This window comes from Bactrocera oleae, chromosome 6 (assembly GCF_042242935.1).
Source record: "Bactrocera oleae isolate idBacOlea1 chromosome 6, idBacOlea1, whole genome shotgun sequence".
In the NCBI taxonomy this organism is placed as follows: Eukaryota; Metazoa; Arthropoda; class Insecta; order Diptera; family Tephritidae; genus Bactrocera; species Bactrocera oleae.
The window spans coordinates 31,861,328-31,878,966 of record NC_091540.1 but is presented as its reverse complement, the minus strand read 5'-3'; the positions used below and the strand labels follow the sequence as shown (position 1 = coordinate 31,878,966).

Genomic DNA, 17,639 nt, shown 5'->3' with positions numbered 1-17,639 from the left:
TTACTTGGTTCCTGCTTAGAGTGGTGTAGTTTGTTGAGTTCGATTATTATGAGGGGAAGGTACATTTTTGACGTGGTGTAATTGAACTTTCAAATTTGCGAATTTTCGGTGTTCCCTTTTAATAGTTTACATTTTAGCACAGCTAAGATTTGCGCCTTCTCTATTTATTAACATTCTCTGCCTTCTCGTTCTTCTAAGTTCTCTGATTACACCACAGATGGCCTTTAGAATGGCTTTCTAAACTTGAATTAATGCAACATCTTTAAGAATAAAATAAATAAATAACATATTGCTAATGGCCTTAAGAGATTTTGATTTTGAGTTGCCCTCTTAGCCCTTCTGCGGCTTTTATGCGGTTGGAGAATATGATATTGTATTATATTAAAGGGTATGATATAATTTACAAATTACACGTTTTATAATCCATCGATTTTTAATTGTAAGATGAAATGTTAGATACAACAGACAATTTAAAACTAATTTCGGGTGAATATAATACAACGTTTGCAGTCAACGTTTATGGCAGAAAATCGTATTTTTTATACTTGGATATTAAGAACTCTCTAATTTTGTCCACAGTTGACAGTGACATACTATTCCCTATTATCAAGAAATCATTGTGTACTCTCATAACGCACAGCTCGCAACATGTTGCTACAGAGTAAAATAGTTTTGTATCATCTGAAACTAGTCAGGATAGATATGGATTAGAATAACGAGAAGAGTTGAGTAAAAATTAAGATAACTTAATGAATTGAATGATCATTATCGCCCCCTAATAGATTAAATGTACATATCCCATGGACAGTATGAAAATGGGTGAAATCGGATTAGAGAGGTTAGTTTTGATTCCCTCTGGAATATACTGAGCTGACATTTTGTCGTGGTAATTCATGCAATTTTTATAACAAATCTTGTACGAGTTTGTTTTGTATATAATATAAGAGTCATGTGTCAAAATTTTTACGTAGGCTTTTCAATTATACTAATTCTTGCATTCCCATCTCACGGAGCCGCGAAGGTGTCAGCGATTTCAAGCGACCAATTGCGACGAAGCTAAGCACGATGATTTGAGTTAATTGCTCAGTACGCAGTACTAAAGGAGCGCGCGGCGGGGGGATTGGGAGAGTTGTGTCGTTTAAGCTAACTGTGTTCCACCGAGAGGATACTCAAAGCGAGAGTAGTTGAAGCGCGTTCAAATTGGCGCAAATTGCAATTAGTGCTATTTTCCAATTACTTTTACCTGCTCGATCCGCTAAGTGGCGCACGTTCCGTTTTAACTGCAACGTCAAAAGAACCAAATAGCAATTAAAATAAAACAACTATTTTAGCCATTTAAGGGTTGATTTTCTCTTTGCTCCGCTAAGTTCATAATTATGATTTTTGCTTTTTTTGTCACAGCGCAAACAACACTGGTGACAGAAGGGACAAAAAAAGAGCAAATACAGAAATATGGTAAATGAGGAAACGCTTTACTTTCGCTCACTTGAGTTGGCTGGAGTGCTGTTTGAGTTGCGGTTTGCAGGGCGGCAGGTTAATAATTTTGCCAATGCCTTTGTGGCAAACATTTCACATTGGTTTGCTATTAATTTAAGTTAATTACGTCCGTATGTACATGTGTAAGAATGTTATATTTACATAAACACCCATATTTATTGTATATAAGCGGAAATTTTACCCTATGGTTGAAACTGTTGTTGCGTACTTAGAATTATATCATTTCCTCATGATTAACATAGAAAGAGCTATGCATTTGCATATTATTTTTTTTTATTGATAATAAGATTTTAATTACAATGCTCACATCGTTAAATACTATATGTGTGTGTGCATTTTTATTTTAATTTTAATTACTCTATGCATTTCTATTTATTAACATTAACTAATTCATATTTGCTTTATATGTGTAGTTTATCAACTATGCTTAATGCTATGTCTTTTTCTTCGTTCTTTATTTTTCGTTATTTCTCTATTATTATTTAAACAATTTATTCGTACTTCATTTAATAATAAATTCTTAATGGTATTGATTTCTTATTTATTAAATTCACTTTATTCACTTAAAATTTATCTCGTGTTGTATTAATAACTTTTTCGTCACATATTATAAGTTCTATACATTAATCTCAACAACTCAACATATTTTTACAGTTCTGTGTGTGACATTCTATCAAAATCTAGGAAAAAATTTCTATTTTGAAAATTTCAATTTCAGTTTTTCCTTTTATTGCCTTTTCAAAATTTTAAAATAAAGCTTAAATTAGAAAAAATTTCAAAAAATTAAATTTAGATTAATTTAAGTATAAATATAGAATTTTTTAATGGGTTTCCTAAGTGGCTGCTTAAACTTTAATGGTTTAACGGGTAAGGCCAGTTAAGGTATCAAAAAAAACCTTTGACAATTAATTCTCAGATTAAGGAAAAAGGAATCAAATTATGGTAAAATATGTATCTGAGTTTATAATTTTTATACTCTTGAAACATGTTGCTACAAAGTAAAATAGTTTGGTTCACTTATCGGTTGTTTATATTAGATCAGGATGACGAGACGAGTTGAAATCCGAGTGTCTGTCTGTCCGTCCATCTGTCTGTCTATGAAAGCGATAACTTGAGTAAATATTGAAATATCTTGAAGAAACTTGGTACATATCTTCCATGGTTTACAAAACACCATTAATCGAAAATCTATAAGGTGCTATAACTAAGATCAAATTAAGATACAAAACTGTAATTTGGTTAAGAGGGTTATAGTGGTGAGGGGTACCTGTGGTGTATCTTTAAAAAGTGGGCGTGGCCCCGCCCTCTAATAATTTTAACGTATGTACATATCTCCTAAGCCATTCAAGATATAATAACAAAATTCGCTGGATACATATCTTTTTGGCATCCCTACTAACCCTATGAAAATTGAATTCGGACTCCCCACATAACGGTTTTGTTAAAATTTAATAAAAGTGACATATATTATAGAAATTCACAAAGAATCCTTTTATGATAATAGTATGCCTGTATGTTAAAAATTGGTTGAATCGGATCAATAATTTCCTTAGCTCCCATATACCTAATAGAAAGAATTTTCGAACTGTCGGCTGACTTTATAGCGCATATATCGGCAAATATGTGAGTTATCTAAGAATCTCAGCAAAATTAACCGAACGTATAATATTGGATATACAATGGTTTAATGCCAAAAATATGTGAAATTGGTCCATAAATTACCCAAAGTCTCATTTACTACATATGATTTACTACAATATGATTTTCGGTATTCTGACAAACCTTATGCCTCTAAAAGTATTCCGCGGTCTTCGATCCTTGCCAAGAGGGCCTGTACGGACGAAGATGATTCTAGGAAAGGAAATAAAATGTTAATCTACATAACACTTGCTGTTAAAGTACGTACGTCATCAATTTTTCGTAAAATGGTGGATTTGAAAAAAAGGATAAAATTTCCGTTCGAAAATTTACCAGAAAATGATTTAAAAAAAATTTTGCAATAATAACAAACATTAATAAATAATGTTATTGCAAAGCTAAAGTTAAATGTTCAATCATCCCCGATTTGACATATATAGCGGATTGAACGGAGTCAAATTTATTTTTTTTATACCAATTGAATAACTTTAAGCTAAAAAAATTTTAGATTTTATGAAAATCCTTCGCTGGCCTAACTTCTTAATCAAAAACATCTAACAACCTTCCTTATTGGTGCGCTAATCTGATATAATAAATGTAAGGCAAATAATAACGATTTCAAAAGAAGCATTGCAAAATGATGAATGGATATAATAGACAATGTCCTGACCAATGCTAGAACATATCTGAACATTAAATATACTTTTAAACATTAGACTATATTAATTCACTTTACACTTTTATTTAATTGTTTAGTTTGACAATTGAGATGTTACATATTGGTCGACCGTAGTTTCATAGGCGTTGAGCACTCTTTAGATACTCGTTCACAAATGAACCTGCCAACTTTGTGTAAACCGATCAACTTTATAACTTTTATATCTATTTTCACTTAGAATTTTTACACACTACATTATAAAATCCACTTCAAAACAAACCTAGCCTTAAACCTTTTTGTTTCACAATAGTCCTGTAAAAAATTGGACTTTCTGCTTAAGTGCTTCCTTTTATTTTTCTACAATTACTTTTATATATTCATGTATTTGTTAGATATTCGTTTATTTTATATATGTATCATATATGCAGCTGTGAACTAAGATTCTAGAAATAAAACCGTTCTTGTGTGAAATATTCATACGATTTACAGTTATCGCTAAAACGCATACATATGTATATAATATTTGATGCTTATAACCTCACTATTTCCCAATCTAGTTCGTCATGGATAGGTTGAGTTCCTCACTCTCGACGGATGGTGGTCAAAATATGACTGTGAGCGGACGTCGGAAATCGCCGCTAGCACTAGTTGCGGGCCCGCCACCCGAGCCAATGCCACCCAAACCACCGTTGGTAACCACACCACCACCCAAACCAACGGCGGCTCCCCCAACTTGCCCGTACTGTGCATATTGTGAATAGTCGAGTTGTGCGTCTGTTGGCGAGTGTAGATGTGGTTTAGAATCCGCCACACCGCTTGAAACTCCACCACCAGCGCCACCGCTGCTGTCCAAATGCGGAGTGTTGTTGCGTTCGTCTAGATTGTTATTCGCTGTTGCATGGTTGTTATTATTGTTGCTACTGTTCTGGTGTGAACTGCCTATACCTAGGCCATTGAGCAAGTGTTGTTGTTGCTGTTGATGTGCCACTGCAGCGGCAGCCGCCGATGTGCCATGCTGTTGGGCACCGTAGATTTTCGAAATGTCAAAGGCATAGTTGGCAGCACGGTCTTGATACATTTTGGAATCGAAATATGCCTTTGTAAGGACGCTGGGGTCCAAGTAGGCGCTGTAGGCGGCACTCGCTTGGGCAGCCTTCGAGGTCTCGTACAGCGTGCCAGCTGTGGCTGCGGAGCTCAAGTATGAGCTGCGATCAAGCGCGAATTTCGGTACATCCATTTGGCCGGTCTATAGAGAAGATGAGAGAAAAAACGGGGCAAAAGCTTAAGTGAACCATTAAAATAATTGTGTGGTCTAATTTTATTAACATTTTCATCTATTCCAACCACGATAATAAGCGATTGAAAGGGAAAGCCATCCATCTGCACCCGCAATTAACCAATGTTGAGGAAACGTAAACACGCCATACAGGTTACCCGCCCTTTCTAACTCCCTTCACATGACTACGGTACTGGCGAGGCGAGAAGACTGTAATTGAATGCAGTTGTAATCGCATTTGTTTAAATGTTTGCTTTTCAATTCAAATCTATTGAGATTTTTATTATTACATTTCACGCTCGTTTTTGTTTTCCTTTTGGTTGATTGTGTTTTGATTTCTCCAATTGCAGGTTACGGAATGGAAGAACGGTAGCCAAGCAGTATACATATAAGGGTGGATTTGCAACATATGTGCTTGCACTGAATGAAAGCAAGGTAGGGGTGTTTGAATTTCTAGAACGCTTTCGGGTATAATTATGTTGTTACACTCTTTTTATTTTGTGTAAATAGATTGTGTGGAAAACTTCTGGTAAGATTTGTTAACAAATTAGCAATAGGCTACACATTTAATTTGTCAGGGATTTATTTCCTATACAATTATTGGAGTTTAAAAGTTTTGCATTTTGCAATAAATATTTTAATATGCTTAAAGCACTAATATCTATAAATGATATAATGTAGCTGTAGTACATTTTAACTTTACCCAAAAAATATCCCGTTTTGTCTAAATTATTTTCAAATGTTAGAAATAACTGATGTGAAAAAAATATTTAAAAACGCTTCTCTCCAGATTAATTTTATTTGCATCTTGAAGCACTTGCTAGTATTGAAAGAGGCAAAAGAACAGATGCCACTAGATAGTATTGATTGTTTTGTTCAAAAGTCATAAATGGACTAGTAGCATATAAATATGGGCCGGTCGTGGCCGCAGAAATGGTATTATTCACATTCTATTACTCTCATTCGTGATAGGCTTGCTTGGAGTTTAGTAGCCAGCTTGCTAATTTCTTGCCGAAAGTTATTTGTTTACAGGTTAAGATGAGTGTCTATTTCTTCTGATTTTTAGTCTCGTTAGCTTTGCTTTTCTGGGCTTGATTTGTTTTGTTGAAGAAAAAGAAGTATTGAAATTATTTCTGAGTCTTCTTAATCAAGTGAACTTAAATGTGTTGGAATTCTTTTGGCCGTAGTTTTCAGTTCATATATATTATCTGATTGTATATTCTAAATATAATTAACGCTTAAACGTATTCTACATTCTTCACCGAGTTTTTTATCCGATTTATGGTGTGCGCCATAAGTTTAACCAATGAACGGTCGAACAACCTTACGCGGACTCTAAATGGCTAATTAAATATGGTCTAGTGGCGGATTTACCTGCATGCTGAGTAGGCTAATGCCATAGGGAGCAGAATTTAAAGAAAAATTATTATATACACTTCAAATACTTTCGAAACATTTGACAAAATTGAAAAGTTTAACAAATTTTAAATATGGTATATATTAATGCTAAATGAATATCGAACCGATATTGTATAATATTGGAAATTTAATAATTTTTCCATATTTTCTCTGATAATTATAAAACTTTTTACTCGATGAACTTAAATATTATAAAATTCGCTAACAAAGTTTAATTTTCATATAATTTGATAAATCGGCAATTGTCTTATTAAAAAAACAAAATCTTCCAAGAAACTACTAATTATAATCGATTATTTTTTAACTAAATGACAACTTCTTCAACATCTCATACATATATAGTATTTTGGTTTGAATTAATTGAATCACTGATATTTCGACGATTGCGAATTGACAAAAAAATTTGTTTACAAAATATTAAGTTAGGCAATTTGTTAATTTGAAAATAGATAAATTCTTACACTTATATATTTAATTTTTTGTAAGAAATGGCATAGTCGTATTTGCGTTGTTATGCCTGAACAAACGACACCATCATTCGGTAAGTGTGTTTACTCAAATAGTTAGCACGAGTACAGCACGATCGTATTACTACGTGAGTCAAAACGGGGTCCTCATGTACAAGTATACACACGTTGCATCGAGGTATTGAGTTCGGCAGAAAGTGAGATTGATATAGAGAAACGATACAAATAAGAAATTTTCGTCTCCCATCAAGTTCAAAATAAAACAGAAACGTCACTTTTGATTATTGCACACTGAAATTTTTGATCCTTATGGATGTTAATATTCTGGGGCCCATCTTTATGGCTGTGTACTATATTTTTTCGAAGTGTTCCCTGGATTTTGTAAAAAAATTGTATATCATAACATTACTGATGGATACAATAAAAATTTATATTCAAAACATTTCTTTTGTTTATATTAGGTATATTTTCAAAATCTACAAACTGAACGAAGGTTACTCGTAATTTCGTACGTAAAAAAAACAAAACTTTCAACTCAATATTGTTTTGTTTCAGTGACAGTCAGAGTTTCAAGACAGAAATTGGCTAGTTTACTCTGAAAGTACAAAATGTGTGTATTGTGAACCCTGTTTGGGCTTTGTTTCATTGGAGTGTAGAACTCAGTTTGAGAGCGGAGGTTTCATGAAAATTTATCAAGGATCAGGAAGTTCCATTTACTTATGAAAGATCATTTGTGATGATTCTTTTAATGAGTAATAAAGTCCCGAAACAGATTTGAGACGAGATAAAAATAGCAACATATTTTTCTCCAGAATAAACTGTCGTGTACAGTACCTTAAAAAAGTACTACATGATTGGAATTTTCTTTAGATTTATCATATTACCTCAGTTCTCAAGTATAGGTATTAACCATACATGAAAAGTTGACCTAACGAGTATGATGGAGCACAAATTATATAGAAGGAATTTTAGTGATAAAAATTGTATTGATGGCTTACTAAACTATCAAAATATAGAGGCGATTAGCCTGCAGGCTGCACATATGAATCCGCTATTGATATTGTCGCAGCAGGGATTGGACATATGTACATATGTATATCCTGCGTAATGGTAGTGCACACCTTTTCCTACTACATTACTGCGGCACTAGTTTTTCGAATCCGCTTACTTTATTTCACTGTATCTCCCCGATTTTGAGCTTATTAATCACTTTACTTCTGATTGATCTGCAGTCATGTAAAACGTTTGAAACTTTATTTGAGCTTAAAAATTTTATTAATTGTATATATAGAACTCGTACATATGTATATGTGTCGATATATATATTATAACCCTTTGTGGAAGTTGTTTCGTTTGTATGCATTATTAACGACCTATTAAGTGCCATGACTTTTTTACTTATTGTATTGGATTGTGTTGTTGTTTTGAATAGTTGAGGTGTTGTAGGCTGACTTGAAAAGTTGGGGGCAGTGAAACTTGACATCAGATTGATAAATATGCGGGCGTTGCGAGTTGATGTATATACTTAAGGATGTTGTTATAAGTTGGGGGGATGCAAAGAAGTTAAATTCTCGTTAAGAAAAGGATTGCAGCTAAGAAAGTAAAGGATTGAAAAGTTGCCAAATTGGTACATATATACTCCATTACTAAGTAAAGTAACTTCTAATGAAATTGTATATTATACAATATAAAGAAGTGGAGCGGTGTATTATACTTAAAGCGCCGACTATACATTTCGAAGATATGAAAAAATATATAAGCCGAGACTTCCAGAGTAGCCTTTTACCTTTTTTAATGAGTGATAAAATACATGGTAACCGTATGTATTTAAACAAATATGTTTTTCATATATATTTTGTTTTATTTTTCCACTCATATTGCAGCAGGTGTAATTTGTCGCTCGTCACTCAACAGACCAACAAGGCCCTGCTCAATATGTTAAGTACAGAACGCCCACATGTCGTTTTTATTAAGTGATATGTGGAACCAGCCTTAAACGCGTATATACTTAATAATTAAAAGTAATTGTCACGACTAAAACCATAGCTGTCTTACCCTAATTCTCAGGAAGATAACCACCTCTAGAGACTTTTTTACATGGTTACTAAATTATATCCTTATAAAACTATTTGCAAGGCAATGTGACCTGTGAAATCAATAATTGAATAATTGCAAGTTCGTTGCGGACTGACAGCAGGGCACATGGTACAAACATATATACAATACCCTCCATCTCTCGGCTCTTGTGTTTCCCCTTACTCTCCACCTATAGCGTGTGCTGTAGCTATGAAAAATTCCTGACAACAAAGCTGACGATGACTTGACATAAATCCATGTCCGCTGTAAATTGGTGTGAAAAAGTTCAAAGGATTACGGGTATGCATTGAGTTGCAGTTGAATAGGCCTAGAGCAATTTAGGGCAGCGTGCAGTGCAGTTGAATATTTGATGGCTTTGTTATGATAAGTTTCACATTGGGCATCGTTCATCGTTTTAGTTTTCGTATAAGAACATAATAGGCAGCAGTGAAAAGTAGGCGTCAGTATGTGGAAGTTCCGTAATTATGTGATTAAATTGAATAGCAAACACACAAGGTGAATCTTCACTTGGGTCATCTCCAGTGCGTAGCGGAGGTGGTTGGTTCGCTGTAACCGTAATAACAGTGCCGTTGTTAAACAGTCGGTTAATGTCGATTATAAATTCATTTGAGTTGATTGGTTGGCGCCTTGTTCATCGCATTCCTTTACCGTTTACAATTCGGAATTTTCTACTTACCCTACCCAAACGACTATAACAGTCAATGTGGAATGGCTCTATTTGTTTTCGAGGGCATTACGGCAATAGGGGCTTGTTATCTCGAGATATAAACATAATATTTTGTTTTTATATGATTTAATATACATATAAATATATTGTATATATATACATATACATGGATGTATGTATGTAATGACTCACCTGTGATGCTGGTGAATTGGTCTGTGTCAGATGGCTGCCCAAGTGATATGCTGCTGGCCCTGGCGCAAAATACCCTGGCGTTATACCTGAAAACATAGGATAACAAAGCGTTTGAATAATTTGTAGAATGCTGGTAGCGCTATTGCTATATTGTTTAAAATAATTGCCATCCTCTTCAAAATACGAAGATAAAAATTGAAATTTGATTCATTGTTAATAATTTTTATATCAAAATTAACTCGTCAAATGAAAAAGGGTTAAATTGCTGACTTCATGTAATTGTTTTATGATTCAGCTCTTTGAAGACATTTTTTCAAGTTAGTTTTTTAATTAAAAAGAGGTGGCAAACTTCAAAGTATATAATTTTTGTATAGATAAATGAATAGTAAAAATCTTTTTTTTTTGTAAGTAATTTTTATGCATAATTACAAGCGCCATACCAATAATTTCGTTTTAAGAAGTTGAAGTGCAGTTGTTGTCTAGAAATCTTCACAGAGGTTGTTGTGTGAAAACAATGTCTAAAGTGCTATTTTTTAGCTACTACGTCTACAACACTAACTCGTGTTTGCATAGTGAATTGAACAATAATATATGTACATATGTATGATATAACGAGGGCGTTTATAAGAATATATTCGTAGAGCTCTTAAGAATTAAATTAACATACATACTTTCTGCACTTTTTGATAGTTATAGCAAGTTAAATTATAAAAATGTTTTAAAGTATACGAGGTGTGTTCAAAGTTGTATTGCTATATTTGACTCCGTGTCCGCGAAAAATTATATTAAAATTATCTTTTAATAAGATATATGATATAAACCCAACCGAAAATGAGAATTTTAATATATACTGTTAAGTCATTATTATAATTTGTTTGTTAGAATCACGGAAATTATTATATGTATGTATGTAGTACAATATAATTTCACATATTTTCGGCATTAAATTAAAGTATATCCAACGTATAAATATATAATACGTTAAGTTAATTTTTCTAAGATATCTTCCATATTGACTGATGTATACGATATAAGGCCACCAGGAAGTTTGAAAATATTTCATTAGGTATATGGTAGATAGGTGTAGTATTGACTCGATTTTATTTATTTTTGGCTTTACTACATATTATTAACAGAAGCAGATGCGCTTTTAGTTTCATTAAGGTATACAGTGAACCGGATGTTTGACAATCCTGATATAAGTTACAATATATAGGGTCTAGGGCAAGTTTTCATCCGATTTTATCTATTTTGGGCACAGAGATGTACTGTTATGGGATAACACGTTCAATCAACTTAATTAAGATAAGTCGCATATTGGTCGGGTATAAAGTCAACCGGTAGTTCAAAAATCTTTCTATTAGGTATATGGGGGCTGAGAAAAATACTGTTCCGATTCAACCCATTTTTGAAATATAGACAAACTAATATTAGGGAGACATTTTCTCCTAATTTCAATTATATATCTCTCAAATTGACCGATATTTTCGGCAAAAAATTCAGCGAGTACACATTTCTGGTATTTGGGGGCTTGAAAAGCTTTCGTCAGATTTGACAATTTTTAGTCACAAGGTGGTATTTGGAAAACTCGAAGGCGCTATTCGTGGAAAGTTTTATCCTATTGATTAGTTCTTGAGTTGTTTACTGGAAAATGAACGAATCAGATGGAATTTAAAATTGTGTTATATGCGAAGTAGGCGTTGTTTTTATCCGATTTCGTCCATTTTCGCAATTTGACATGGAAATTTCAAAATAATTTATTATACCAAATTTGGTTCAAATTGGTCTAGTAGGTCCGTGGGCGGGGCACCTCCTCCTGCTCCTATAAAGCCCTCTTGTGCCATCCTAGGTGTAAAATTTAATGTCTTTGACGCATTTACTTATTGAATTATTGCACTTTAAGTAGTTTTTAACAAAACCGTTATATGGGTAGTGGGCGTGGCTTTCATTCGATTTTACTTAATGTCACGCTACTGTAAGAGGTGGTAAAGTGATTTGTCCTGTGCAGCTGGTGATATATCCTGAATAGTTTGGGAGAAATATGCATTAAATATATTAGGGGTCACTCCCACTTTTTAAAAATTTTCAAACCACAGGTGCATCCTGTTATGGCGATTCGTTGTAACAAATTACAGTTTTGTATCTTAATTTCCGGTTTGGGTTATGGCAATGTATAGGTTTTTGATTAATGGTGTGTTCGGCAGTGGTCCGAAGTTTTTTTTCACCAAGGAACACGTGTACAAAATTTCATGACAATATCTCAATTTTTACTCAAGTTACAGCTTGAATGGGTAAGGTGATACAAAACACCGTTAGGTGAACAAAACTGTTATGTTATACTCCGTAGCAATATGTTGCAAGAGTATAATGATACTGCACCTCTCCTGGCACCATAGCGCTATGCAAAATATTGCGGGAGTATAAAAATTTATAAGGTGGCAAATAGTGTGTGCGGGCGTACCTGAAAACTACTTTAAGTAGCTATTATACGGTCGTATAATATAGCTATATTTTAAAGAGCCGTTTCAAAACAGCATATAAATACACATACCATGTAGATAGATAATGAATGAGGCTTGCACCACGACCTAAGGTCTATTGAGACCTTCCATGTAGACAGTTTGCATCACAATAGCTTATTTCCAAACTTAACGGAAAGTACGCCAGATTGATTAACGCTAATTCAAAACCTCACCGTTTAACAGATGCTCCAGCCCAATGCGTAATAAAATCGTGAACTAAGCAAATCATACACTGCAGTCCTTAGAAGGGAGAGGAACTCAATCATGGAGTGTGGTAAATAGTCTGAAGTTTTTATTGCTGATGCATCGCCATGAAGGAGGAATACTCCGTTTATGTTTGTACATAGTTAAACTTGATGACTTAACAAGTCTAAGCATATGTTTTTGTTGTAATAAAATTTATAACTACAATGCATGCACGCATATAGTTATGAGGGTGGCTCACATAATAGTTCATCTTATTATATGTATATACTTGTATGTATATGCACATACGACGCTATATATTACATGTCATCAGCACATTAATGGGATACGCGATTCTTGACATTGTTGTCAATCGTCCGTGTCATTTAGAAATTTGTCTTTTTGCAAATAATGAACTTCCGACAAACTACTTCTAAGCAGGGCGGTTCTTCGTGGGTGTATTATATTATGTAATATATGTACATACATATGTACGGATCAATATAATGCAGACCTTATATGCAAATCCATATTTGTTTGAAGGAAATTTTGATTTAGTTTACAGCACTTATCTTTGTATGTTAATGAAAATATAAAACTACTCAGTTGTGCTTCAGCAATTATCCTGTTGCGAAATGGACTAATTTGTATGTATGTTTTGGAATTTCTGAAAAATCTTTGCATTTTAATTACACATTAAAAACTGTTGAGCTAAGTTCCATATTAAAATGATCGTAAATCCTACGTACCACAATACTCCTTTTAGTGTCTACATTGAAGGATATGAGAATTCTACATTATAAGGCATGCTTACTCACCTGCACGTAACGCTTCCACGGGCACTGATGGATATGGCATTGGGTAAGGGTAGCCATCTCGTCGCAATGCTTTCGGTTTTCTTCTGGGACGATATTTGTAGTCGGGATGTTCTTTCATGTGCATTGCCCTGGAATTAATAGGATAGATAAATTTTAGACATTTTCCGCAATAACTTCAATATTTCACGAATTAGTATAAGTAGATATGTGTGTAAATTTTCCATTAACATAATTGCCAAGGCAATTTTAGAGCCTGATTTAATGTTCCTGGGACCAAAAAATTACCGTAGTCGCTTTGCTTCATCAATAAATGGGCGTTTTTCATCTTCGGTTAAAAGTTTCCATTCGGCACCTGTAATGCAAATTAAAATAGGGTAATACAGTAAAATATTGAACAATATGTGAATTAATAGTATGAAGCCGGTTAAGACTTCTATATTATAAACTTCGTCAAAAAGTCATTCGCTTTTAATGTGACCTACAATAAAACGAAACATTTGGTACAATATATACAGTATTTTAAAAACTGGTTACATTTTACATTTATTAATTGAGTAAAAGTTTATTAGCAACTAAGACTAGTTTTTATCTGTAATTGTCATGGTATTGAGAGCAGCGCAGATACGTCTTTACATCAGTCCATTACATATAGTGTAGTTAGTGTAATTCTGAAGGTACACCAGTTTGTAATATTACAATATGCTGGGTTGATTTTCGTGACAGAAATAGGGTGTACATTGACTGTCAAAACCAAGAATCCACAAATTTTATATTCTTGAACTCTGACAGAATTTTAACCTATGACGATAATTGTAGCCTTTTATCATGGACATATCTAAGAGGTGTGTTCAGAAAACAACGGAAATTTTATATTTTCACGGGTTGGACTCTTCAAATTGTCAAAGTTTTTAGCTTTATTGATTACTTTGTCTGTAGCAACCACCAAAGTTAGACATGTTTGCTTGTTCGTGAAATCTTGGCCAAAAACAATACTCTAACGATGCCCCAGCCTCCAGTCAGCCAGCCATTGCCCGGTTTAACTTTTTTTTATTTACAAAAATTAAAAAGAACCTTAAAGGGCCGTCGTGTTTATCGAGTTTAATAAGTGTTTCGACAATTGAAAAAGCTCTGCCATAAGTGCATAATATGGAATGGTGACTATTTTGAAGGCGTAGTCGAATGAATAAATATTTTTTTCAAAAAACGAAAATTCTTGTTATGAACACTCCTCGTAAATGTATACACATCTTGAAGTAATTCAAGTAGTGCGAAGATAACCAAACATTTCTCCGCCTAATTACTTACCAAAAAAGAAATAATATGTACAATATACAAAGCTATGGACACGCGACGTTTTAATGTTCCTCAGCAGACGAAATGATCAAACAAGAAACGAATGTATTCTATTGAATAAATGAATCAATGGCTGAATATACGAGTATTAAACAGTGAAGGCAAATCAGTTAAAAGTGCCACTGTGCTGTAAATAATGACTGCTCAGAATTTTGCTCACTAGCAAAACTCACAACAATTGATAATGGGTATGAGAATTTTAAAAGGGGTTCAGACTAAAGTGAAAAAGAGTGATAGGGATATGCGGTGCGCACATAAACAATTGCATAAGTGAATAGGATATACCAGAACCGGAGCCAGTGCAGGTATCCGCCCGGTAACATTTCTGTTTCCAGTACCAGATTCATACACCGAGTTATTGTGAGACGATGGAAAATAATTATCAAAATGAAAACAAAACAGCAAAGAAAGTATTCACCCTGTCATGTTAGAATTTAAGAATATATTCATTTTACAGCCAGTGTGTATGTGTGTGCACATATACCATACGTTACGACAATATTCAGGGCCTGCACTGTTTTGTCGAGTGGGCGTTGAATTGAATGATTTGGCATGGTTTACGGAGACTGGACGGGAACGGAGTGGGTTTAAAAACATATGCATAGTATATTAAGCGCTTGCAAGCTTTGGAGTGCGGAAATAAATGGGGAAATTTGTAAATAAGTGTACAAACGCTCAACAGGATACAGAATATACATATGTAGACACGAGGCGCATGTTAATACACGTGAATTTGCTTCTAAGTAAATATTTATATATATAATACATATATACTTGCCTAAATATAAGTGTATCCAGGTTATATGTGTTTACATATATGTATATTTTCACACTAGAAGTTACAGACATATGCTTTTGAAAGCAGTATGTTGCTGAAGTAGAGTTATCCAAAGGAACGACAAGTACATTGTCAGTCGAGAACAATGACACCCAAAGTACTAGATGCATACTTACAAGTATAAATGAGAGTATTTATGTAAAATAGTAGTATAATCTAGATAGATATGTGAGTAGGTACATTTTGTACTTGAATATGTTATAAAGTTACTTGATGTATTTCAACGAGGCATTATAACGGAAAACGACATATACAAGTGTGTACTAAAGGAAATGAAAGCAGATTGAAATTGGAGGAGAGCTAATGCTAATGATTTTAATGGTACACATATGTTCATAGTCATATGCAATTCCTAACAGGGTTGCATATTGTGGCTCATCATAATAGTTACGCGTTCGGAAAAAAATAAAAACATGTTAATTTTTTGTTGCAAGATCATATATATAATAGAATAGTACTCTACGGAAAACTCATTTTTTTAAACTGTCAATTCCTCCGTTTTCAAGATGTTGGATGGATGGAAATGGACACAAAGTTAATTAGTGAGTGTGCATTCCTTTTGATTAAATATAATCCGGATTAGTTATACGGAATGGAATACTTTCACAATCGGTAGAAGATCGACCGAGAGGTTCCAATTGGACGTTATTTACTTACCACACAAAAAGTTGGTTCAATTAAAATAATGATAGAGTACAAGATTGCGGCTCTCAATACTATGAGCGAAACAAATTGTCAAATTTTATATTAGTAAGGGCTAGTATTGCCGCTCTGCTGTCGGAGTGAATGCTCACCTCACTAAACGAAGCTGCACTTCGTGGCAGTACTACTACCGCCACCTTGATCTCAGCCTCTTCCGCCAGAAAAACGCTACAGTGGTCCGGTAGCCTGAAGCTAAGATTGACGGAGAGCTCTTTACCGAAAACCCCCCTCCAACTTTCCCTCCTAATTTCATCATCCGTGAAAAAGCTCACCGTGCCTCTTCTCCAGCGGCTTCTTCCCATCCACATCTCCCTCGTCGGGATATGAGCAGAGAAACAGCCGCCTCGAATGGTCGCTGTGACGCAGTGATCCAATTCCACATACTACTAACATTCCACATACTAATAAAATGCTCCCTATGTTTCATTAAGGGCCCTCACATACCATCACCAATCATATGGACTAAAGTCAGACGAATGTTCGAAAATCCTGATATTAGTTATATCTGGGCGAGGTCAAGTTTTCGCCCAATTTTATCCATTTTAGGGACAAAGATACACTGTTATTATTAAAACACGTTTTCTCAATTTCATTGAGATAACTCACATATTGGCCGATATATGCGGTATAAAGTCACTCGGAAGTTCAAAAATCATATTACAATTTTTGACACAAAAACATACTATTGTCGGGAGTTTTATTTAGCTATTTTGATGAATTTCAACTATATATCTTTTTGACATAGTCCGATATTTTTGGTAAAAAGTCAACTATAGGCACTGGGGTCCACATAATCAGTACTTAGAGGCTTGAACAGTTTTGGTTCGATTTTGACAATTTGTGGTCACATGGTGGCATACTTTAAACGCATTATTCACACAAAGTTTTACCCCCATGCATTGTTGGTTGATTTGCATAGTAGAAAGTGAAAGAATCAGATTGGGATTTAAATGGTCTTATATGGGAAATAGGCGTGGTTGTAATCTGATTTCGACTATTTTTACGCTATAACATAGAAATATGAAAAGAATGCTACGTACCGAATTTGGTTGAAATCGGTTAAGCAGACCACGCCCATTGTCTAATTTTGAACGAGGTTCCTATAAAGTCTGCTTGATTTATCACTCTTTTATTCGTTTTTAACAGTACCATTATATGGGGAGTGGGTGAGGTTGTCACTCGATTTCACCCATTTTTATACTGTCGATAGAAGTGCTAAAAGCTTTTGGTTTTAGTGAATTTTGTAATTATAGCTTTAACGCTTTAGGAGATATGCACATTTAACCTATTAGGGGGCGGACCACGCCCA

The 17,639-nt window shown here is 34.1% G+C and overlaps 1 protein-coding gene across 5 annotated transcripts in view; it reads right to left on the bottom strand.

Moving 5' to 3' along the window:
- Window positions 1–1,770: 1,770 nt before the first annotated feature.
- The window catches only part of Sox21b (SRY-box transcription factor sox21b), a 63,855-nt gene continuing 47,986 nt past the window's right edge, over window positions 1,771–17,639 (bottom strand). For all 5 annotated transcript variants that reach the window (XM_036374091.2, XM_036374092.2, XM_036374093.2 and 2 more), the window contains exons 5-8: window positions 13,723–13,789; window positions 13,438–13,565; window positions 9,912–9,997; window positions 1,771–5,039 (exon numbers count right to left, since the gene is read on the bottom strand). In XM_036374091.2, the coding sequence (XP_036229984.1) occupies window positions 4,395–5,039; window positions 9,912–9,997; window positions 13,438–13,565; window positions 13,723–13,789 (926 nt within the window). In that variant the 3' untranslated portion in view covers window positions 1,771–4,394. The remainder of the gene's footprint in view (window positions 5,040–9,911; window positions 9,998–13,437; window positions 13,566–13,722; window positions 13,790–17,639) is intronic.